General features: G+C 41.3%; 1 protein-coding gene across 4 annotated transcripts; it reads left to right on the forward strand.

Annotated features, from left to right (window-relative positions):
- Nucleotides 1-799: 799 nt before the first annotated feature.
- LOC144036113 (uncharacterized) lies at nucleotides 800-25451 on the forward strand. 4 transcript variants are annotated; one of them, XR_013288586.1, is made up of 11 exons: nucleotides 800-1063; nucleotides 1159-1200; nucleotides 14321-14397; nucleotides 17192-17304; nucleotides 17495-17573; nucleotides 17927-18019; nucleotides 20668-20722; nucleotides 24277-24520; nucleotides 24616-24788; nucleotides 24926-25059; nucleotides 25138-25451. XR_013288586.1 is itself a non-coding variant. In XM_077546448.1 (7 exons), the coding sequence occupies exons 4-7, from the start codon at nucleotides 17214-17216 to the stop codon at nucleotides 25178-25180; spliced, it is 282 nt and encodes a 93-aa protein (XP_077402574.1). In that variant the 5' UTR covers nucleotides 800-1063; nucleotides 1159-1200; nucleotides 14321-14397; nucleotides 17192-17213; the 3' UTR covers nucleotides 25181-25451. The 4 variants fall into 4 exon arrangements, 2 of the variants coding, with proteins under 2 accessions (XP_077402574.1, XP_077402575.1); XR_013288585.1 differs by lacking the exon at nucleotides 17495-17573; XM_077546448.1 differs by lacking the exons at nucleotides 17495-17573; nucleotides 24277-24520; nucleotides 24616-24788; nucleotides 24926-25059.

Below are 25451 nucleotides of genomic sequence, written 5' to 3' on the forward strand. Positions count from 1 at the left end.
GCATCATCCACCTCTTTGGTTGAGAACTTAAGTGTGAAAACCTTGGACTACAGTCCGTCTTATTTGTCGATTTGATAAAACAGTGATTCAGAGTCAGACACAATTATTAAGTTACACAAGCAATTTTACATACTGTGAGGCAGAATTGCTTACTGATTTCAAAATTACTATACTTAAATTGCAAATCCTTAACAATTTGTTTGCTTTGTTAAATCTTGCTATGTGATTTCTACAGGAGATTTCTATTAAAATGCCAGACTTGTGTGCTGCATATGGATGCAGCAATTCGGTGCTCTTTGCAAACAAGAGCTCGTAGGATGACATTTCATCGGTAACATATTGTTGGAGAAGGTTTGTTTAATGTTGTGTATTTATTGAATTTAGATTATTATAGTTGTTGTAATAATAATAATAATAATTATTATTATTATTATTTTGGGCATGAATAAAGTCGCTTATTTTCTCTTCTCATCCTGTCTAGTCCAGTCTAATCTATTATAGTATTTTTTTTTTAGATGTGTCCTTGGCTTGTTGTAAAATGAAATATGAATTAAAAATGTTGGCAATAATTCAACTCGATACTTTTTTAAATTAATAAAAAAAAAATTAAATACATTTTAAGGTTTCCAAAAACGGCAAATAGGAGCGAGGTGACTGTGGCAAGATGGCCATCGTTGCGAACGTTCTATTCCATTGGCCAGCAACGAAGACGAGAAATCTATTCTATAATACTTATAGTGACGTCACAAAACTTTTGTTTTGACCAATCACGGCAAGGGATGAAAGTGTCGTCATCGGCATGCGCAATGGTTGTACGGATGGGAGCATGGCGTTAAATGATCGTTTTTGCAGTGTAAATATGCGGACAAAGGGCGTCTTAAATAATACGGCGTTGATTTTTGTATTAAGCTGAATGTCACCTGGGAAAAGCGTGTTTAAAAGACTTCAAGATATTGGGTGCTACTTGTCAAATAACGAGTTAAGTCCAAGCGAATATGTAGGTCATGTTTTCGTCTGCTCCAAAGAATGGAGTCGAGTCTCAACATCTTACAACAATGGCAAGGTAAGGAGATGTCACCGCCAGAAGTACATTCGCTTAACTTCAAAGACGAGAGAGACTTGACACCATCTAAAATGCAAATCCTGTGTCCAAAACAGAAATCGTCGCTGCCCGAGATGCCATAACAAAGTACAGTAGAAGTAAGTGCAACACTGACTTTAATTGATTTGTTATTTGGATATATATATATATATATATATATATATATATATATGGACAAATTAGCTGTTGTCAGCACAAGTTAAGTCCAAAATTAGCAACTGTATTACCGTATACCGCGGTAAAATATGGAGACCATAAAACGGTGTCAAAATTTCAATACCGCTCAACCCTACTGATTTCTGTAGTCCTTCATGAAAGAAGACAGATTATCTTCAGTGTTTAATCAAAATGAGACATTTACAGACATATGCAGGACTTAAAGTACTGTTGCCAATGTTTAGGGCGTCTACAGTGTTATCGTGCTAACTGTGCTAGCGGCTGCAGCTAGATTCATCGGTTTTCTTTTCAAGGGCAGTCTAATCGACGTGGTGATTTGCACACTTTGATGCTGACAGCCGGACACAGTTGCCGTTCCTAATCAATAAACCAAGCTCACTCAGTTGTGCGCTTGACGGTCGCAAAATCACAAGTATAGTTCTGACGTCACTTTGTCTCACAGACCAAAAACTACTCAACTCAATTTCATACAAAGTGCTGTACATGGAGTAAAAATCAGTCATGGAATAAAGACATGTAAAACTAAAATAAAAAGAAATAATTTAATAATAATCTTAAGTAGGTAATTGAATAAGTCAATAAAATAACACAAGTAGGTAAGTAAATAAAATAAATTAATTAATGTAGCCCATCTGATCCCCATGTAATACAGAGAAGGGCCTCAGATTCGTTTAATTATTTTAGGTTGAGTTTTAAAGTGAATTTGTCCTAATTACCAGATTGAGAAAACAACTATTTCGCTAGAGTAAATAGACAAGACACCCAAGGATCTAGGTGCGGAGGCTATTATTGTTGGGACAATGGATTTAAGTGACAAATTCTAAAAGGAGAAGAATAACAAAGGAAAGAATGTCAGAGAGGTTGCGCTTCACTCGGTAGTACAAAACGGAGAATGCGTGGCACGGTGCGAAGAATCAGCCCTCAGTCCAACCCAGTAGCAGAAAACGGACTCTCCAAACGTCCAGCAGAGTGTTTTCCAGAATGCTCACAACTGACCACGACTGCTCCTCTTAGGCATCTAGTATGTACAAACATCCAGTAAAACGAGTAATTTATCCCGATTTAGCGTACACCAAGTTCACACAGTTTGGTGAAACAGCTTCACTCTGACAGGTGCTCAAGCATTCTCCTCTCAAGTCTCCTGCAACAACGTAGCGTCAGTTGTAATAAGACCCGCCCCATCGATCTCAATGTAACTGACATTGACTGAACTTGACATTTACCCAATGACAATACAGATGAATGACAGTTTGCATAAAGTTAGGCTGTACTCGTTGCCAAAGAGTGAATATTACGGTAGAAAATGTACATAAACTGAACAAATAAGGAACTCACATACTTATTTGTTTATTATGTATTTATCAACTATTTCTGAACGATTTGGCTCAGTATACACTGGGCTACATTAATAGCAAAATACAGTAGGCACCATAAAACATTGAAACAATAATGAATCTCATGCCGAGTCAAACGCCAAAGAAAAAATATGTGTTTTAAGAGTGGGTAGAGAGGGAGGTTGCCTAATATTTAAAGGGACTGCAACATGAAAAATCAACTTTGTGAAGCTTTTAGCCATGTTAAAATGCTAATTCCTCACCAAAAACATGACCAAAGTTGTGTTTTGCTCCATTCACTCCTGTATGAGAAACTCTAGGTTATTCTGCTCTCCTAGCACCAGCCCCTCCCAACCTGAGAAAACGAGCTGTTGACACGGTTTGACGTCATTGCGTGCGGCCCCAACCCCGCACCGCCTCTGCGTACTAAATGCACGCCCACTTTCTCTGAGACCTCCCTAATGACCAAAGAAGCCTTTATCAATAAACATTCTGCCAAAATGAATTCAAAGGAATCAATTATTCTTCATATTTGCAATGCCAAGGTGCAATGAAATAACAATTGGCTGTCTTAAAATCCATTGGCTGACCATGGTATAAACTACAAGTAAAACATTTGCGCTAATGGATTTTAATGAATGGATGGATGGTGTAGTGGATAGTGCACTCACCCCATAAGCAACAGGGCGCGGGTTGGCAACCCACTGTGGTGCTTTTTTTTCTCCTCCTTCTTTCCTCTAACCTCTCTGCTCCCTTCCTCTTCCACGATTTTTTGCATTTTGTTTCAAATGTTTATTCAAGAATTGATGGCTTGCGTGACCAAACGCAGAGATCCAGCAACCTGTGAAATTTAGAGTCCATTTTAAAAATCGACTTAAAACCGATCTGTATGTTTCGTGGGCGTTGGGCGAAGCAGCCGGCTCGGACGACGTCATGAGATGGGCGCGGCAGCCACAGGTGGAGAGGCGGGGCTTTACTGAACCGAGTGTTTGACTTAAGAAAAATAGCCACCGAAATAACTTGTTTTTCATAAGAAATTACATCACAATTGTGTCAAAGGTAAGATTTCATCATTATATGCCTATAGTTAACTGTGGAAGGGGTTAATTCAACATGGTCTAGTCCCTTTAACGGAACGTCATTCTAAAGTCCACGGGGAGAGATTTGTCTAAAATCTCCCTATTTTTTTAGAGAGGAAAATAATGTGCTGTTAAGCGCAATTTAAATTTAAGTAAAAAAAAAAGTTGATTATCTAGAAATGAAACTCGATTATTAGTAAGTGGAAATATATTTTTAATGTATTCTGTATTCATAATTGTTCTTTCACCATGCAAAATTATCTTTATCCAAATACCTGATTATTCAATAGAATTTTCCGTAGGATATTTGAATACCAAAATATTTGATAGCTGCAGCACGAGAGGGGACTGCAACCCGCAGTGCTATTACTGTACTATACATAATATAAATGGATAAGGAAAAAGAAATCGGCACGTTGGACACTGCACCATCGCACCGCTCCCCGGAAAAAGTTCAGGCTCAGGATTTTTTTTTACTTCTTTTTTTTACCGCATCTGTTTTTTTACTTTGGAAAACAATGACCGAACCGGTAATATAGTACATCAATCCACCTTTTGTTTTTTTTATCACTATATGAATACGTAGTCCAAAATAAACACTAATCACTCGTTATTAAACAGTAATCAGAGAGGAAAAGGCTTTTTGTAATACACTTTAATGCAAATTAAAATGAATGAAATTAGTCGATTAATCGATTGAATATTCAATATATTAATCAATTCTATAAATGTTCGATAGTGACATCACTAAAACAATCGCAAACTGGCACGAATTACCTTGGACCCTATTGAGTCAAGTTAGACAACATGCCACCATGCACTTCAAGGGTCAATTTAAAAATAAAAGCTGTCAAATCCGCTGAATTGTGCCGGCTCTCCATTTATAGGGTTATTGTTAGTGGTGCAACAGATAATCAATGATCTGTGGTCGGTTCACATCAGGCCCCACGGTTCGGATCGCGCACGATTCGCGGATTGGTTGGTGGAAAACAACATAACAAAGTGCGGATTCACACAAAAGCAACATGATCAGTCCACATTCACTGTAAGAGCAGCAGAGGAAGTTGAAACCCCTTGTGGATCACGTAACTTTCATGTATGGGAGCATTTTGGCAGCTTGGGGGGAAATTAGTCCTCAGATTAATGATACAAGATGTTTTTTTTCCCAATATTCCGACATGTCAAGGAAACTACAACACCGCCGCCTACGCTAAGGCTTACTCCAAAATAAAGTTTACCAAACAATACATTGACGGCAATGCAAATAGCCTTAGTAGACTTTTACGTTGAAATTGGCCCACGTCATGGCGTGATGGCTAGCTTAACTTCTCTTTTAGACGTTTTGGATTTTTTTTATTGTAGTTTTGATTGACATTAAAGTTACGACCAACATCAACACGCTATCCCAAACTCATATTCAATCACTAATTTAGGACGCTAAGAAACTAATTAATTGTGCCGTCATTGTATGATACGGCAGAAGTCTCCGACGGAAGTGGCTACTGGCTAACAGCTAGCTGTTAGTATTACTAACTAGTGCCTGACTGGTAGTTGTAAATTAGTTTGACAGCTGGTACCTGGCTAATATACTTTAATTATTTTTCAATTCTGGACCAAGGCTACTTTGTAATTCGCTTTCCATGTTTAAAGGAAGGGAATGTGCCTTAAATTGTACTTTGAGGTCTTTTCATTATTAAAAAAAATTAAAAAATAAATAGAACTTTGTCTTCATTTATTTTATAAAACACTTTTGTCCATTAAAAAAAAGAGAAAAACATTCTGCTCAAACTGTCAAACATAGCTTGTTAGATTTTAGGAACACAACTTTAAGCCATTAATACTTTATTTTACACATAGATCATGTATAAAATAATAATGTTTCTGCCTCATGTTGCACTTAAAGTTGTGTTCCGAAACCTAAATATTTTTAATGGGAAAAATCGTTTCACAAAATAAATGAAGACAAAGTGCTATTTATCTTTTTTTTCTGATCCGAAAAACGATCCGATCTGTGACTCAAAGCCATGATCCGATCCGAACCGTGACTTTTGTAATCCGCTGCACCACTAGTTATATGGTTTCTCGTTTCCCCCATCCACTGTAACGTGGTCTTATGAGGGGACATAAACCAATTAAGTTGCATTGTGAGAGATTCACCTAGATTGATAGCTACCGCCTTATTTATTGCCAGCCTGTTCTTATTTCATTCAAGCACATTAGACAGTTCCCTTATTGAGTGACCTTAAAGCAGTTATAAGGCACCAGAATGATAGCAAGATTTTACAGTAGCTCTCCCACTAAAAGATTTGGGGTCTTGTTATTGACCTGGATAAGTTTAACTGTCTTTGTTGGTTCGGGCTTGTTGACAACTGCTAATAAGCCTAAATACTGTATGGGATCATTTCTATGACAGTGACCATTGAAACGGGTCTAGTGTATCATTTGCTGACTAGTCTGAGTGAGAGACTTGATAAGAATCACAAAGATAGGTTTAAAATAAAAAAGATAGTTTTAATGGCAAAAGAGGGACGATTACTACATAAGTAATGAGGATAAAATAATAATAAAAATAAATTAGGATATCATCACAACAGTCCATCTTAGTTGAAATTACTCTCAGAATTATATGTTACAACTCAAAGTAAAAGTCAACAATTTCCCGGTGAACAGGGGTCGAATATTTAGATGTTAAACATCAAAAATAGAAATAATAGTTACCTTAAAACGGAATCATCATTATCTGGGTGAACTCAGTGGGTCATCAGTTCATAAGAATCCCTCCACAGTTATCCAATTTTACTAAGAACAGTGTGGCAGTAAAACAATAAAGATTGCTCATTTGTAGCGGTCTCGCACACGACGCAAAAATAATTCTTAAAATCTTTTCTTAGCTAATTAATTTTGTATATATCCAATAGAAGAAACCATTAAACTGATTGTAGAGTACTCTCGTATACATAATCAGATACCTAATGTTTCCTGTCAGTGCAAGATCTTAACACCTTAGTCGTCGGTGTAGCGATTTATTATACTCTTGTAACTTCCTCAGGGATTTCCCACTTCCCTGTCGGTTACTTCTCAGATCAAAGTTGCTTGCGTGATCAGAGTCACAAATGATTACATGCATTCTACTGGCAAATTCCTCATTGTCATGGTTTGTTAGATCAGAAACCTTCGCCAGTGTGCGTCACCAGTTAGTGTCACTCAGATGTTAACTTCTTTACCCTTGAATCATTCGCTTTTCAGGTTACAAATGCAGAAGTTCAAAAACATCACAATGTAAAAAGTCAAAACATAGGCCCCGTTTCCACATCAGGACGTTCGGGTATAGGGAGCGGGGACTTACACAGGACCCGTCCTCTCAGCCGACCTGCTTGTGGATGTGTCTCCACTGCGGAGTATGACCCATTTCGCGACGTCACGTGTTTCGATCGACACGTAATCGCCGTGTGACGGTTTCTCCCGTGTAGTCACCCAAGCACGGCGTGGTAAAAATCACAACAACCAAACAACTAAACCAAGGCATTGATGGCCATATATTATTGGTATTGTAATAAACCTTCCTAAGCTAATCAAACCGCAGCTTGATTGTATGCTGCCACCACCTTTCACTGGTTAGGTCCAGAGTCAGATACTGAAAACACCACAGAGCACACTTTCGAATACCAATAAATACAACCTTTATTACAATTGACCAAAAAATTCCACACATATCAAATCATGCCATCACAGAACATAACAATAAATCCCCCGCCCACACCCACTTTCTAAAACCCAATAGTGTACTCAACTGGCCTGTTGGCCAAGACCCTTCCCCCGGGTCTAGGCTTATGACGCTGGTTGATTTGATGGTGATGGAACAAATATATATAATACATAGTGTTGTTCCGATACCGTTTTTTTTTTTTACCCCCGATACCGATTCTGATACCCTAGCTTTGCCGATACTGCAATGAAAAAGCTGTCCTGCCATTGGTTCGGAGCATTCAAGGGCCAATAGTATATCTTAGCTCGGCATGCAGTGAACATGTCACACATCAGTGAATGTCGTGCATGAGCAAGACACAATATGCTGCATCTAAAATCCTATATTAGTGTCAGAATTATTGGTATCGGCATGTTACTTGTTAGTACTGTAAGGATTACATGGATTTTGTAATCTATTGCGTTGTTCAAATAAATTATAAATGAGATCGATGAAGAAGTTTCTTGCAAGTTTTTTATTTTAAAAGCTTTCAAAGACACACAGGAACCTCCTCACTGAAAAAAGGTGATCACTGCCCAGAGTGTGTGTCGGGATGACAATCTTGTAGCATCTTTATACAACAGTTCTTAGATTCAGCCCCGCCTATGCTCTCCTTTGAATCTCTACAAAAAACAGTACTTCCTGACCAGAGTCTTTGATGTAGAGAGATTCTGGTCCCTATACGTTTTTATGACAGGACGAGCTGAGGAGCAGAGCGCTTGGCACCTCAACCTTTCCTGATAAACAGACACTTTTGGCCCCCCTCTGCTGTTCCGGGAACAGAGAGATTTCAAACAGAGAGAGAGATCAAAAGCAATCCTTATCACAACCTTTCCTAAACATCTGGTGACTGAGTTAACATATCTTTCATTCAACTTCTACTCATGTATAATTAAATTGAAACAGTTAAAATATAAATTGAAACAGTTAAATGTAAATTGAAACAGTTAAATGTCAACACTACTCACTGATACCGATACCACTGTTTTAATGCAGTATCGGGGCATCTGCCGATACCAGTATCAGTATCGGAACAACACTAATAATACGTATATAATAATAAGAAAGAGCCACCATCCTGCATATATTGTAGACAACAAATGCAGTCGCAACCTTTTGACAGGCAATTTCTGAAGTTGTCCTGCACATAATACACGTGATATAGTCGCAAATGTAGCTATGATACGGAGTACAAGCGTGTAAAAACTGAATATTAAGCCAATATGGATTGGAACGTCCGGTCAACTATTACTCTCTTGCATAATGGCGGCGTTTGTGAGTCATTGTCAATGTTTGCTTGCTTTGTCAATTACAGTGTGTGTTAGCTCAATGCAGTGAGGTTTTTCTGATTGTGTTCGGCTGCTTTACTTATCTTATCTTCAGCGGTAGTCGTACTTGTGGAGTCCCAAAGTCACTTAATCCTCCATATGGTCCGTGTTGGAACATAAGTGCTTTTCACGGTGAGCATTTTTCGGCACACGTTACGATGTTATTTTGGTCTTGTCAACCCCAAATAATTTCCAGGCTAGGGACGTGGACGCAAGTCTTGCTAAGTTTATTAGTCACTAATACGAGACTTCAATTCTATGTTGTCACTTGTAAACACTTCTCCCATCTTCCTCATGGCTGGCGCCACCGAGTCACGTGACTCCTGCCCGCTAATTTGGAGAATGAAGATGTATCACTTCCTCCTCTTTCGTCTCTTCAGAATGAGAACTTTCATCACTTCCTCCTACTTTTCAGCCAATCAATTGAGCCATTTTTCCCTCATTTAGACCGTATTAAAACTCAATAATGTCAAATTGAGATCCACAAACACCAACCTCCACTGATTCAGCGACCAGTGGGAGGAGCAAATTATTTTTGAGTTTCAGTAGATGCTGGTGTGGTGGATCTGGCATGCATGAGAAACTCCACCAAAGAGAGGAGCTGTCGGCCTGACAAGGCAAGCAGAGCCCCCCAGGCCACGGCAGCACCAGGGCACAATCCCTCGGGGCCCACCCCCCACGGCCAACGCCCACCCCGCCACCCGCACGACCACCCACCCTTCAACAATGGGAGCATTTTGACAACTACGAGTGAATCAAGTCCTTAAGTCGGGCACCTCAAATTAAAAGCAACAGGTTATTTGATGTCAGTGCATTGCCGCAGTTATTTAGACTTGTTGGCCTGCATGGTGGTGTGACCAACTGACGGCTAGCTTGACTTGTCTTATGCACATTTCGGCTTGCTTTATCGTAGTTTTTAATTGCTATTACATGCCGACATCAACACATCTCCATCCCGAAATCATATTAAATTGTTAATTTAGGGCGCTAAGAAACGTGTAGTTAATTATGCTGTCATTGTGTGATTTGGCACAAGTCTCCGGTGTTAGCAGCTAGCGTGCACAGCTGGCTACTTTTAAAGTAGTCATCCCACAAGTGTGGCTTTGCTTACTTTCTTTGCACTTTGTCAATGATGTGAACATAGTCTAGTTTGCCATTCACTCTTCATGTAGAGGAGTATGTATGTGCCTTAAATTGCAGTTTGAGGTATTTTTTTTTCTTAACTCTTTCACTGCCAGACGTTTTCCGAAACGGGTTGTCCCCACTGCCAGCCGATTTAAGCATTTTGAGTGATCTTTCAAGGTCCACAGAAAATGTTGTGTTTGGACTATGGAAACACACATACTACCAAATGAAAGATTGGACTCTCATCTTTCATCAGAAAAAAAAAGTTTGTTTCTAGCTTATTCCGTTCTTCAGTAATCAACAATAGAAAATGGTAACTTTCACCGAAATTCTCTGTTTTGAAACAAAAAGTGGAGAAAAACGGCTTTTTGTGAAACGATGTTATTTCATGCACTTCAGTGAATTGTACACTTCTTTTTGTCCATGAATGATGCCACAAACACCTAAATAGTGCTTTACTTCTATAAAACAGTACCACCAACAATGAAAAAGTCTTTTTTTATAACAAAAAAAACAGTTTATTTACATAGAAAACTAACAATTTGACAAACTATTTACAAAGGTGTACAACAGTGCATGTGTGATTATTTACAATTGTGTGGATGTTTGAACTACATAAATTTCACTTTTGTGTGGTAAACAGTGTAACACTCGCCTGCGTGCAAGGGGACACTGCAAGATTTGCACCACAGCTTTGTCTCACTGCGAATGCCCCTTCGCATGCAGACCCGACACCTTCTTGCTGGCTTTTTTTTCCGGGAAGTAGCAGGCATGTGTTCCAGCGTGTGTTTGGCCATGTTACCATCAAGTCGGCTTTCAGGATCAAAATACGGTGACCTGGTACTTTGTCTGGCTTCCTCATGCTCTTCCATCCCAACTTCCTCCTGGTCTTGTGGCAACAGCCACCCTCTCACCACCTGCTGGATGAACTCCAAAAAAGGTTGACTCGTCCCATTTTTTTTTTTGTACAATATGTAAGCATTGAACATGCATATTTGGAACAGATACGAAACAAACTTTTTGTGCCACTTCAATGTTTTCCGTGTGAATGGGTGGTACGAGATGTTTTGATCCATCTTGTCCACTCCATTCATCTTGGAATTGTAGTCCACAACACAAATTGGTTTTTCGAAAGGCACTTTTTTTTTTTGTGCCTTCCGCCACACCTCCACTGTCCGCATTTCATCTTTGTGAAACGTTGTCACCATCCTCAACAAACGTTTGTCCTGCCATGCCACAATTAAAACATTTGTGTTGTGCCTTACCAGTTTCCCCCCACCCCAAGGCCAGTGTTGGTTAGGCACGTTATCTCACTGGGTTCACCCCTGTTCTTCCTCAGCGTTCCACAAACATTGGTGCGCGCTGCCAGGAGACGTTCACACAAAGCAATAGAGTTATAAAAATTGTCCATGAATAGTGTGTACCCATTTCCTGGCAGACGATCCAGTAAGTTGAACACTGTATCGGGGAGAGAACAACTAATGCCAACATAAGGTTGCATATTGAAACAATAGCCGGTTTGGGAGTCACACAAAATATATGATTTGATCCCATATTTGACCGGCTTTTGGGGGTTGTACACTTTGAACGAAAGACGTCCCTGGAAACTCATCATTCCCTCATCAATACAAATATTCTTGCCCGGTTGAAACAGTTCCTTGAACTTGTTTACAACGTGATTGAACACAGGACGAATTTTAAATAGTTTGTCGTCTGAACTGTGTGCCGTCTCGTTGTCGTTGAAGTGCAGGAAACTCCAGATGAGCTGGAAGCGGTTTCGAGGCATTGCGCGACTGAAGAATGGTGTCGTCTCTATTTCGTCCTGAGTCCAATACATTTCGATACTGGGCTTGTTTATATACCCAGTAAGGAATTGGAGTGCAAAAAATGTTTTGAGCTCAGACACAGACACTGGCTTCCAAGCACGACTCCTGCAGTGTGGCAGACTTTCAGCCCGTTTTTGCATTGACTGACGTGCAAATAAGTTTGTCTGATCAGCAATGTGCTGCAGAAGTTCGTCTGTGATGAAGAGCTGCAGGAAGTCAACTGGCCGGGTTGAATTCAGCTCTGCTGCGGCACCTCTTGGTCCTGGCTCCACAGTGAAGGGGAAGGAGTTTGGCTGCCAGCCTGCTTCATGCCAGCCAGATTTTTGGGGATCTGCAAATATACATTTCAATATCATATAATATTCATTTTAGATCAGTGTGATGCAATATATATATATATAAATATATATATTTACGTTTTTTCTTGGATCCACTGCTTGATGGACCTTTATTCTGCTCACTCCGAGGAGCGTCACTCTGAGCTGCAGCTGAAAGAAATATATACAATTACAATAATATCGAAAGAGCGTTTTCTTTTGTTGTTGCGGTGTATTGAAAACACTTTTTTTATACCTCTCTTTGTCGTCTTTGCAGTGGGACGTCGCTGTGAGCACGATCCACGATCTATGAATGCACATTCACGTTACACGAGGTGCTAGCAGCGTGCTAGAAAAGTATCTCATAGCAAGTTTGTGCTTACCTTCGACGTCTTCTGCGGATGAAATACTGTCCGAATCACTTTCTCCGTGGTCAGACTGTACCCACTCCTCCGAAGAATATCCATCGGACTCAGGATACTCTTCGTCGTCGTCCGATTGAACGTCCTCGTGCGGAGAAGTGCTCGGTCGTGCACCACGTTTTCCGGCGCTAGCACCGCTAGCCTCCGAGGCCTTAACACGCGGTCGAAGCTGCCGCCGCGTCAACGCTGCAACTTCGGCATCAACCTCATTGTCGCCATCATCATCACCTTCGTCGGATTGAACGTCCTCGCGTGCAGAAGTGCTCGGTCGTGCACGACGTTTTCCGGCGCTAGCACCGCTAGCCTCTGAGGCCTGAGGACGTGAACGAAGCTGCCGCCGCGTCAACGCTGCAGCTTCGGCGTCAACCTCCTTATCACCATCATCATCGCGGTCATCATAATGGTGCACTTTAGCACTGGTTGATGCGTCTCCTTTTCCAAAAAATCGATCAAGCGTGGTCTGCTTCTTACCGTCGGTCGCCATTTTTCGTCTCTTCTCAACTCTCGCCTACTCCTCGACGCTCTAGCCCCGCCTGGCCTTTTATACTACTGATGCCCCACCCGATCTTGTCAAAAGAGAGTCATCGCTGCCCTCTAGGGGCCAAAAATAGTCCTTAGGCACAACAGACAGACTTGAAACTTTGACCAGACATGCGGGAGGGTTTCCTCTACCCGTTTCAAAAAAAAAAAAAAAAATCATTGGATGACGTCTTTTGACGTCATTGGCAGTGAAGCGTAGGTTTTTACTTGACGTCTTTAAACGTCAGTGGCAGTGAAAGAGTTAAAAAAAAAAGAAATTAGAATGCCATCCTCATTTTCTTTATAAATCATTTTGTCCTATTAAATACATGAAAATGCTCATCTCAAAATGTCAAACATGGCCATTTATTTATTTATTTAGATTATCAGGTTGTATGATAAGGTGTCCTGCTTTGTATTGCACAAAAAAATTAGTTTTCCTACATTCTAATTTGACGTAAAATACTTGACATTTTGAGTTTAATCTTTTTATTAAATGGGGGGGGGGGTATAAAATAAATGAAGACAAAGTTTTCTTCTTTTTTTTTTGCTGATCCCAAAATACCATTGCACCAAGAAATGAATACTTAGTGAGAAAAATAGAAATGTGTTTTGTAAAAAAGGGCGTCAATATAAATAAAAAATAAAAAATGGATCAATAATCGTTTTGGAATCAAATCGTAGCCCCTGAATCGTAATTATAATCTTATCGTGAGGTGTCCAAAGATTCCCACTCCTACTACCAAGGCTATTGCTTTGACATCCATGTATTATAATTGGTAGCCTTTTATTTTGAAGTAGGCCTTAGCAGCACGTCGTGGCCAGCTTGACTCGTCCTTGCACTTGATCTGAATGTGTCATGGCTCAAAGATCTGTTGCACTACTAATTAAAACATGCACTTGCGCCGTGGTTGGGGGTGAATTATTTTTTATTTTTTATCAGCAAGCACTGTAAAGTTGGTGGCAGTGTCGAGCCCTGCTGTGTGGTCTTTTTCACCAGCCATCCGGTGTAACACTACCCGGCTGCACTCTTCTCCATCCCCCAACTGCTGAAATTTGAAGGAGCGGCAGGTATGATTTAGGAATGGCGGGGCGCCGCCGCTGAATGAATAGAACGGAAACTCTTACACACCGGTGGTTGGCTGCTGCCATGCTGCCAACTGCTGACCGCTGCTAGGGTCACTGTGGTGTTGCTCAAGGACATTTCGATATGGTCACAAGGGCTGATGATCGAACCGGCAACCTCCCATTTGAGAGACAACCACTCTATGAGCCATGCTGCCCTGCGGCCGGGCAAAATGTTCAACAGCAATGACCTAATTTACAGATTATTTCTCTATTTGTAGGTCATTCTGCAAAGCATGGCAGTTACTCTTTGATGAACCTGGAGAACAACAAAATAATTGACATCCAACTGCTTCAAGTGAGTGGTTCTCCACACATTGTCAATTGAATGTTTTGCTTTTTTGTTGTCATGCCAGACAGCACTTAGGATTCTTGTCTTTCTCACACACAGACACACACTTACCGATAAACTTAATATCCCCCTCTATCTTTCTCTTTGATTCCCTCCCTCACACATTCACATCCCGTCTTTTAACACCATCACCAACCACATTGTCTGACTAAATATGGACAAATGAAGCTTCATGAAGCACTAACTAAAAATGTCTTCCTAACTAGTTTAAAAATGTGACCGACTGGCAAAAGTCTCCTGAGCCCTTGTGTTAAAAATCTAAATTGAGATATTTATTTATTCGAATTCTTCACTGAATTCCCTTTAAAATGATATTGATATATAATACATACGTACCTCAAAAATTAAAAAAGTTACAGCAATTTTAATGTTGCCAGTTTGAAAGTTTTGAGAAAAAAACAGGTTTAAAGTTTTGGTCCTTGCGTCTTTCAAAATGTCCATAGCAACCAGTAACTTGGAAAAAATATATAGATGCCAATTTTTCAGGAACTGTTAAAAGATTACTGGAAAGTCAATTCTAATAGCAGGAAAAGACATCATCCGAGATTTGAACCCTTTAAGAGGAACGACAAGAAAAGGAAAAGGAATGACAAGTTTGCTCCATATGATTTATTTGGTAGTTGCTAACAGGTAACTATGAGATTCATTTTTCAAAAATCATTCCCAGTTTAATACATTTTGTAGAAATACGCCGATCTGGGTTGCATTTTCCTGTAGTGTGAATGTAGCCTATGACAATGCGTTAAGTAAAGAGCCAATTATGATTAAAAAGAACCTGACTAGCATGGCCAGTTATAAATCATATGGAGCAAACGTTTCATTATAGTCTTGGTTCCCTTTAAAAGTAAAAAATGATTCGTTAAGAAAGAGATCCAAGAATTGAAGATTATCTCTATTATCTCTAACACCTATCTTTATATTTCATTCTAGATTTAATTGTGCTTCTCAATGACTTTTTGTTACGCACCCCTGGAAGAACGAAATCCCTGTTGGGTCTGATATTACAGATCCCCTTAGTTACTGACCGTGCACCAAGGAAAAAGGAGGCAGAAGCTGTTGCTTTGTTTTATTGCAACCGCGGCTGGGAGAGGAGAGGAGGCGCGAGACCTTAACTCACGCTCGGCTCCTTCCGACTCTCTCTCCTCCCCCGGCCACCTCGTCGCTTTTATTACAGTTAAGTTTCAGTTTCGTTTCATACGTCATGGAAAAATACAAAACATTAGAGAAAGTTGAGCGGCGCCTCTAAACGACAGTTGATAATATAAAAACACAAAAATATATATAGGATATTCTTTAAAATACACATAATGTTAAGACTACTGTTTTAAGCAACTTCACATTCCCTCCTGTTGTGGATTTAAAAGGATATCAGTAAATACTAAAACAATTAAGTTTTCTCAGTATTACTTCATCAATAGATTCACAACATTTGAACCATTCTCAGGAAATGGCGAAAACCCTTAACTTAAAGGGAAAAATTCCATAACTCCCCCACCGCACGGTGACGAGAACCTCTTGGTCTGAGAATGGAACTGAATTTGAAGTTAGGGAAACACAATAAGATGAGGGTCACACTTTTGTGTCGGTCTCCACAGTGTCAACATAATCCTCTACGCGTAGTAAGTTATATTGATACATCTGGGCCACAAACATACGGGCGACTAATCTCTTAGACATTGGGACAATACAGCAGGAACAAATAACACATAATAAGATAAACATTATAATGATCAAAGTCCAAACAATGTCTGAAAAAGGGTCATCTTCTCCTTTGTTCTTCTTCTTTTTGACAAGAATCAGGGGGTAATCCCTTATCTGAGTTCGGTGACCTTTTTGCAGTGACTCTGGTGGATCCACGTCTCTCTCTCAGCGATTTTGAGAGCGGTGGGTGTGGTCAGGAGAACAACGAATGGGCCGTCCCAGCGTGGGCTCGACCATGTTTTCCTTTTTATCACCTTCACCAACACCAGGTCACCCGGGGTCACCGTTTCCTGTGCAGGAGGAAGAGAAGTAGAGGGCAGATCATTTGCTCTTGACACAGTCCGTTCTTTAAACAAGTCACATAACCATTTAGTCAGTGGATCTGCCTCTCCTGTTTTGTCTGACCATGGCTGATTTTCCCATAAGGGGAGCACAAAGGGTCTGCCTGTTACTGCCTCAAAGGGCGTGATCCCTTGTGGGTTTGGCGTTATTCTCATGTAAGTTTTTACTAGAGATAAACACTCAGGCCATGGTTTTTTGGTTTCTTCCATGGTCTTTTTGAGTCTTAGTTTAATAGTACCGTTGGTCCGTTCAACTAAGCCTGCGCTCTGTGGGTGATATGCACAATGATTTTTTAGGGTGATCCCTAAGTGAACGGCCATATTGTCAACGATGGTATTTACAAAATGGCTACCGTTATCACTCCACAAGACTCGTGGAATGCCATGTTCTGGTATTATGTGTTTACAAATAGCTTTAGCTACTGTGAGGGCGTTTGGATGTTTTGAAGGAACAAGTTCAACCCATTTAGTTAGTGAGTCTACTAACACTAAACAGTACTTGTGCTGACCACTTTTGTGTAGTTCAATAAAGTCCATGTGTAAAACTTCAAATGGGTAGGAGCCCACTGGGCATTTCCCTCTCTGTGGTCTTAAGTTTCCCTGAGCATTGTGACGACAACACACCATACATGACCTACAAAAAGTTTTAAAATAGGTTTGCAAGCCCTGTGGTATTGTCATTGTCTGTTCTACCATAGATATCATCCCTCCTGTTGAGACATGGGACTTGCCATGACTCAATGTGGCTACTGCGTGGAACAGACTGCGGGGGATGACTGGTCGGTCTTCTTTGTGGTAGAGGCCTTCTGGGGTGAGTTCAATGTTCATCATTTTCCATAGTGTTTTTTCTTTGTCTGGAGCGTTGTTTTGCATGTCAATTAGTACTTGTTTTGGAATGTTGTTGTGTTGTTGTGTTTCTTTGTGGTTGGCGAGCATGACGATCTTTGTTTTGTCTTGGCCTGCTTGCTTGGCTGCCAAATCTGCTTTTGCATTTCCTACAGAAACTGCGTCTTTTGCTGAGGTGTGAGCTTTGCATTTGCATACCGCTATTTTGGAGGGTAGCAGTACAGCGGCCAAAAGGTCAGTGAGTAATTTGGCGTGTTGAACAGGTTTTCCTGTTGATGTTTTCATTCCTCGTTGAGCCCTTAATGGCGGCAAAGATGTGCAATGTCGAGTGGGCATATTGGCTGTCGGTCCAAATTGTTACTGCTTTGTCTTTGAATAATTTACATGCTTCTGTTAGCGCGATGAGTTCTGCTGCTTGTGCTGACAGATTTCCTATTAATCGTCCGCTCTTCAGTGTCTTTTGTTGTGTGACCACTGCATAGCCTGTGTTGGTGTTGCCTAGTTCATCTTTGCTTGAGGAACCATCTACAAACACTGCTTCTCCTTCTTGTAAGGGTGTGTCTAACAAATCTCTTCTTGGTTTGCAGATTTCCTCGGTGGCTTCTGTGCAACTGTGTGGTGTCCCATCTGTCTCCACTGGGAGGAGACTTGCAGGATTGAGAGTGCTGCATCACTTGATGGTAAGATGGGGTTGGGACAACAGTACAGCTGTTAGGCCAAGATGTCTTGCTGGTGAGAGAAATGACATCTTTGTTTGAGTCAAAAGAACATCTACTGAGTGTGTTACTAGTAGAGTGGTGGGATGGAACAACACCAATTCGGCGGATGCTTGGACAGCCATTGCTGCGGCACACACTGCTTGGACACACTGGGGCAGGGCTCTGGCGACAGCATCAAGTTTCTTTGAGTAGTAGGCCACTGGTCGCATTTGTGTACCATGTTGTTGGAGTAGGACGGATGTCATGAATCCGTCTTTGCAGTCCACTGTTTGGGTAAACAGTTTCTTGTAGTCGGGTAGGCCCAAGGGGCCTGTGCTTGTGATGGTCTGTTTTATCTGATTGAACTTTTCATTAGCTATTTTCGTCCATGTGATGGGATCGGCCAGGGCGATGTCTTCTTGGTAAATTAAATCCACCAGTGGTTGCGTTATTTCGGCGAAGTCCAGAACCCATAGACGGCAAAAGTTCACTAGGCCTAGGAAGGCCATCATCTGTCTTTTGGTCTTTGGTTTGGGGGCATCAAGGATAGCTTGTTTCCGATCAGGGGTTAGTTTTCTTCCTTCTGCCGATATGATGTGACCTAAGAAAACTACTTCGGTCTGAGTCCACTGTAGTTTGGTCAGTGAGGCTTTGTTTCCTGTCTTTGCCAGGTGTTGACACAGTTTCACTGCTTCTTCTTGATTTTCTTCTTTGGTTGGACTGGCGATGAGAATGTCATCTACGTAAATCAAGATTTGAGTGGTTTCACTGTGTTCATGGAGGCTCAGACAGTTGTTGATTTCTTGAGAGAAAATGGTGGGGCTCTCTGCATAGCCTTGGGGTAGTCTCGTATAGGTGTATTTCTTTTGATTAAAGGTGAAACCAAACCAATGACGGGCAGACTCGTGCAATGGGATGGAAAAGAAGGCGTTGCTTAGATCAATTACTGTGAACCATTTCTGTTCTGGCTTCAGCGCATTGAGTAGAGTGTGGGGGTCGGGGACGCAGGGGGCTCTCTGTTTTACTGCCTGATTTACGGCTCTTAAGTCGTGGACCATTCGCCAGGTCGTGGTGTCTGCTTTCTTTACTGGAAAGATTGGAGTGTTACAAGTTACCTTGGGGGCTTCTATGAGCACTCCAGCTTTTACCATGTTCATGATTACTGGTGTGATTCCTTCTTTGGCATCAGGTTTGAGTGGGTATTGATTGATTCGTGGGCGACAGTTTGTTCTTGGTTCAATTGTTGCTTCTGTGGCTGTGGTCATTAGGCCCACATCGGTTTTTGACGCTGACCACAGCTGAGGTGGTATTTGATCCATGGCGTCTTTTAGTGCCAGGATCGTGGTTTCCTCCGGATATCATGTACTTAGGTGGGTGCTGGGGACAAATGTTGTCACCCAGTTTAGTTTTTTCCTCCAGACCACGTTTCCTGATGACATGATGCGTTTAAATCTTCCATCTTGACATGGAGTCCACGGAAGTCGTTGTTCGGACCATGTTACATCTCTTATTTTTGATCCTATGTCTTTCCATCTCCAGCCTGTTGGTTTTGCCAGTGAAATGTGGAAGGGAATGCCAACGCCTTCATATGTGGTTAATGCATATATGTAATCTGGAAAGATTACTGTGGCTGCCATCCATCCTGCCTGTTCGTCCCAAATTAGGTCCTTTATTTGGGCCCGCATGGTTGTCAATCGGGACCATTGATCAAAGAAGTCTCTGTCCTCTTTGTTCGGGGCGAAGCGGATGGTGGAGTGAAGTGGGTACGTGGTTTGGGGCACCCAATTTGAATTTGGTAGGATTTGTTCTGGCATCTGTTGCAGATTGTTTGTTACTGATGTTGGACCTTTTTGGATCGGATCCAGACTGTAGAATGGGCGTGGTTTGTCTTTTCCTTCTAGTACTAACATCTGCATTGGTGTTTCTTGTCCTCTTTTTGTCACGACCATGCTGGAGCCTTCGACCATTAATACAAGGCTCATGGCTTTTATCAAATCTCGTCCGATGAGGTTTTCAGGACAACGAGGCACGTAAACGAAAGTTTGATCTGGGTATTCTGTTCCGTCTTCATCAATAATGGTCAGTGGTTCGGTAAAGTAATGGATGGCTGGTCTACCTCCCACTCCTATGACCATTATTGTGCTTTTTGACAATTTGACACCTGTTGGTAGATCAGTGATCACGGAGGATTGTGCTCCTGAATCCACAATGAATTTCAATGTTGTCGTAAATGGCCCTAAGCCTAGTTTTCTTACTGCTGGGTCAATAGAGGACATCTGGCTAAACAGGACTGTCAGGTCAAGCACCTCGACGATCGTTCTGGTGTCATCAGGGTTTTCATCACTTGACCTTTCCTGCTCGCGTCATTCGGTTGGATCCCAGTGGTCAGATCTAGGGGTCTCAATTTTTTGTTTGGAGCGGCAATCTCGGGCGAAGTGGCCGTACTTGCCACAATTGTAGCACACATCCTGTCTGGTGGCTGGTCGGCCTCTTCCTCTTCCGCGTCCACGTCCTCTACCCCGATTGGGTTGGTTTTGGTAGTAAATTGGTCCAGAAGGTGGAGGAGAGGCATGTTGAAAAAATGTGTGCATGGCATTGAAGACTGATGATTGCGCTTTTTGTCTTTTTAGGTCTTCAGCGTGTGAGGCCCAAGCTACGAGATCATTCACCGGGGCAGTTCTCCAGGTGTGGTAATGTTTCTTGATAAAATTGACTGTACCGTCCACTAGTCCATCCAGGAATGTTGCCCGCAGTAATGTTTGGTATGTGCTTTGTGCCTCAGTGCTTTCTTCGATGCCACCATGTAGTTTCAGTACGTCTTGGAGGCGGTCCACATATTTTTGTGCGCTTTCTTCAGGTTCTTGGCGGCATTGGCGGACTTTAGTTAAATCAGGTGGTTTCTTGAACACTGCGATGGCTCTTTCTAAAAGAGTATTTAGGGCGTTGTCTAGTTCTTGGCCTGGTTGGTAGACTTGGCCTCGTTGGTTGGCTGGAGCAAAGGCTCCTTGGAATCTTCCAACTCGATGTCCTGCGGTCAGACGTAGGACGCTTAGTAATTCATTGCCATTGAGGTGATAGGATCCATGTAATTCTCTAATTGCAGCTGCCCATTTTTCAACGTTGTCTTCAATGGGAGGAACTGATGCGCATGCGGCTACTTTTTCTTCTTCGGTCCATGGGCGATAGAGCAGCAAGGTCTGTGGATGAGCAGGTTGACCAGGATTTGGCATTCCATAAGCTGGGTTGGCTACAGCTACCATGGGATATGCTGCCACCTGCTGAATGTCTGGGTATAATTTTGTTGTTGCAGCCAGGACGTCTGCTGTTGGTTTGTTTGATCTTGTACGGCTTCCAATAGGAGGGGAGGCTCCGTCCCCAAAACTCGTGGAGGTGGAATTTGGGGAGGAGGTCTTCTTTGCTCTTTTCTCCACTAAACTTTTCTTAACTTCCTCTTTGTTCCTGACATCTCTCAAAGACGGGTTAAAATCATACTTGGTCACCCAGGATTCCAGATACTTGCACGCATTAGCGTCAAAGCTTGCAATAAATTTAACATCCTGGTGTTGTTCTATTTCTTTTCTCAATGACTGGCCCATTGTATGTATTCCCGAGCGGGCAGCAGTTACTCCCTTCTAATCTTATCTCATAAACACGCACGAAGTACACACCCACACAAAGACACACGCACACAACCACACACACACACATAAACTCACACACAAACACACACACTTAGTCTTTTCTGTGGTGCACCACTTTCTAATTTAAAACCATGATTTGTGTTTTAGGCGATTATTTTTAATCGCAGTCAGTTCTGTTCTGACCTAATAAATCTTAGTTATATTGAACACAGATATTTTGGTAACCAATGAGTGGGGAGGTGTAAATTATTACGTATTTACGGCAACATTTAATTTCCTCTACCCGGGCACCCGAAAACGACACTTTTTTTTAACAAGTTAAAAACTAGTCAATAAAAGTATTTTGGATCTCATCTAATAAAACCGTGATCCCTTTGATGCCCGGATCATATATACCATGGGTTTTTTTTCTCTTCTTCACGGGCCAACGCCCAAGCGCTTCTCTTTTACTCCCCACTTTTCTATTTTTCTCTTACTTCTTCAGTATATTTAGTGTTCCTTTTTTCAAACTTCTGTGTAAATCGTGATAATTAAACAGCATAATACCTGTTAGTCCTCGGTGCCGGTCTGGTTCGCAGGACCCGGTGTCCGGGCGAACGGCCGTGGCCGGAGCGACGAGACCCGTCACGCAAGGGGAGACGCTGTCGACAGATTCTCGGTGTCCTCGGTTCGGCGGCGGTCGTCCGTCCAGATGCAGGTCCCAGGTTTCGGCACCAATTAAATGTTGGGTCTGATATTACAGATCCCCTTAGTTACTGACCGTGCACCAAGGAAAAAGGAGGCAGAAGCTGTTGCTTTGTTTTATTGCAACCGCGGCTGGGAGAGGAGAGGAGGCGCGAGACCTTAACTCACGCTCGGCTCCTTCCGACTCTCTCTCCTCCCCCGGCCACCTCGTCGCTTTTATTACAGTTAAGTTTCAGTTTCGTTTCATACGTCATGGAAAAATACAAAACATTAGAGAAAGTTGAGCGGCGCCTCTAAACGACAGTTGATAATATAAAAACACAAAAATATATACAGGATATTCTTTAAAATACACATAATGTTAAGACTACTGTTTTAAGCAACTTCACAATCCCCCACACCCAAATCCCACTAGGGCTGAACGATTTCAAATAAAAAAAAAAGGCAAATATTGTGATTTCGATGTAATTTGCCATTTTCTTCACCTTCAGCTTTTTATTCACAATATACAGAAATGGTTCCAAACATGACTGAAAATGAAATTACGGTTTGTACTAATGTATATGTTTTTTGTAAATAAATTTAATATTATATGGAAATAAATATCTTCCCCATGCTCTAAACTTAACTGCTTCAAACAGAGACTGAGTGCTTTGTGATATAGCGTGAAATTCATATTAATCATGGTCTTAACTCTTTGGGTCTTTTTACTGTAATGGTGACTGTAAAAGTGTAAAAATCATAATGGGAGTATTTCTGATTGGGGTAATTGTGAAAAGGTAAATATTTTTTGTTAAAAGAGGTCAGAAAGTATCATTTATTCTTCTGTTTCACATTCAAATCCTGCGGTTTTATGCAAACGTGTCTGCCTTTTAAGTATGTAATGAAATTTATTCAACAATTAAAAAACACTGATTACAAAATAATAGTAATTTGGAGCCTTATTATTGTACAGATCTCAGAACTCAGTGATGTAAAAGAGTGCAAAGCGTGACGTCATGGCTAACGTCAGCTGTTTGCGTGCTCAGTTGTTCGTACGTGTGCTAACAGGCTAATCGCTAACCATCATCTTATTTTCAGTCTAGAATACGTATTAATTGTAGTACAAATGTTCTGTTCATAGCTACTGGCTCTTCACCTGAACACGGTTCTAACCAGACTTCTGTGAAAAGTCTACTGTACGCCCAAGCACTTATTTTGGGTCATTCCCGACTCTGCATTTCACATGAGGAATTAACATGCTTAGCGACTGCCCATGTGGAGGGTGAAAGCGCTACTTTTAGTAGGGTAGTTTGTCACCACGGAGGAGAAGATCTGCACCACGCAGCTCATTGCTGCTGCTGCTGCATACGGACTTATTAGTAGTCTGTCCGTTCTGCCGCGGAGCAAGTTAGTTTATCGCCTCGCGTTCTCAATCACGAACTGTGTTTTCAACTTGTCAAGTAGCCGCAAAACAACAGTACCTCCAGGTGACTCTATGACAGCGTGACATAGATGCGGTGCTTATTATTATTATTTTCACCATTTCAGATGTGTGTGTACACTGTGGCATGCCGCTGATTGATGAACTTGGGGGATGAGAGCCCTTTAAAAAAAAACGCAGCTTTAATGATGTCGAAGCCACACTGTCTGCGATCGCAATTTCTCAAAACAATATATCGTTCAGCTCTAGCCCAACTCTCTACTGTGACAATAAATAGCATTAATGTCTTTGTCAATAAGTCTTATGAGTAAACCTCCCCCCACTGGGCACCGTACACTCCGCCCTATTTGAGAAGCAATGAATTAATAGGAACTGAAGCAAAATAATAATGATAAAAATAATCACCATGTACTGGATAGAAAAAAAAAAGAAAGTACGATGTGTAACAGGTTTTTAACATCATATTGACAGATTTGAATGTTGTTTATTAGGTCTGTCTCAGAAACTGGCCAAATTGTCGAAAGAGGAATGCAACATCGTGAAAAGGTGGCTGGGTGGAATTCGCAACCATTTGTTCTGGACAGCAACATCATCATCCACTGGGGAGGAAAAAGTGGCTAAATGGACCTCGTTGGTTAACCATATTCAGAACGTACACAGCCACGATAACCCACTTTACCCAAATGCCTCCACCCTGATCACCAAACGAGAGAACTTAAAAATGGTTCCAGCCAGGTGTGTTCAACTCAAATGTCTGGGTTTTTGACTATTTGGCTTGTTTGCCTACCATAGTAATACATAAATATACTGTATATGTTTCCTTTCTTTAGGCTCCAAAGGCCTCTTTAAGGTGGAAAAAATCCTCACAAACAAAAGGGTCCTGAGTATTGTGAAAATGCTGAGCTCAAAAGTACCAGACCTCAAAATTGCAAGCTTTCCGTGCAATTATTTTGCAGTTCACGCCCAAAAATGTGGTTCTCCCGTTTATCGGAAAGTTATGCAGGTACATTCACATTTACTTAGACACTAAAAATACAAGAAGCAGAGATCTGTGTAGATGTGTGCTGTGGTTGATTAACATGACGCAACAATGTGTTTAGCTCTGCGTGATTACTGCACTTTTTTTTCTTTTTTTCTTAGGCTGTATCTGGCAGCCATGCATTTTAATGAAAATACTGTCTTGACTTCAAGAATAAGGTTATACAAACTTTATTTCTCAAAAGCAAAAAAAAGACCGCCTATGCTGCAGCCACTAAAAACAGAACCAACATACGGTAATTACTCAGGGACAAAAGAATGTGTATACCGTATATATAACGTAAATGTAAGAACATAGATTTTATTTGTTTTAGGTTATGTCTTCAACCTGATGGCGCTCTTCTTCGAAGAGGTTAGTCCACAACCCCCTGCTCTTTTTGGAGGACTGTCAGAAGATTTTTGTGCCCGGTGACCTGTCATCAATATGAGCATCCGCCACTAGAAGAGGCTGTTGCGGACTATGTTTCATGCTTTAGTCGGGCACAGGAGTTTAAAATACAACATCTTAGCCTGCCGCATCAGAACTCCTCTTCTCAACTCCTTGATGCGTTGGAGGATACTGTAGTTGTTAATGTACTATGAACATTAATAAACTTAGCTCCAAAATAAAATTAAAGCAGAAAGAATA

This window comes from Vanacampus margaritifer, chromosome 16 (assembly GCF_051991255.1).
Source record: "Vanacampus margaritifer isolate UIUO_Vmar chromosome 16, RoL_Vmar_1.0, whole genome shotgun sequence".
Classification (NCBI taxonomy): Eukaryota; Metazoa; Chordata; class Actinopteri; order Syngnathiformes; family Syngnathidae; genus Vanacampus; species Vanacampus margaritifer.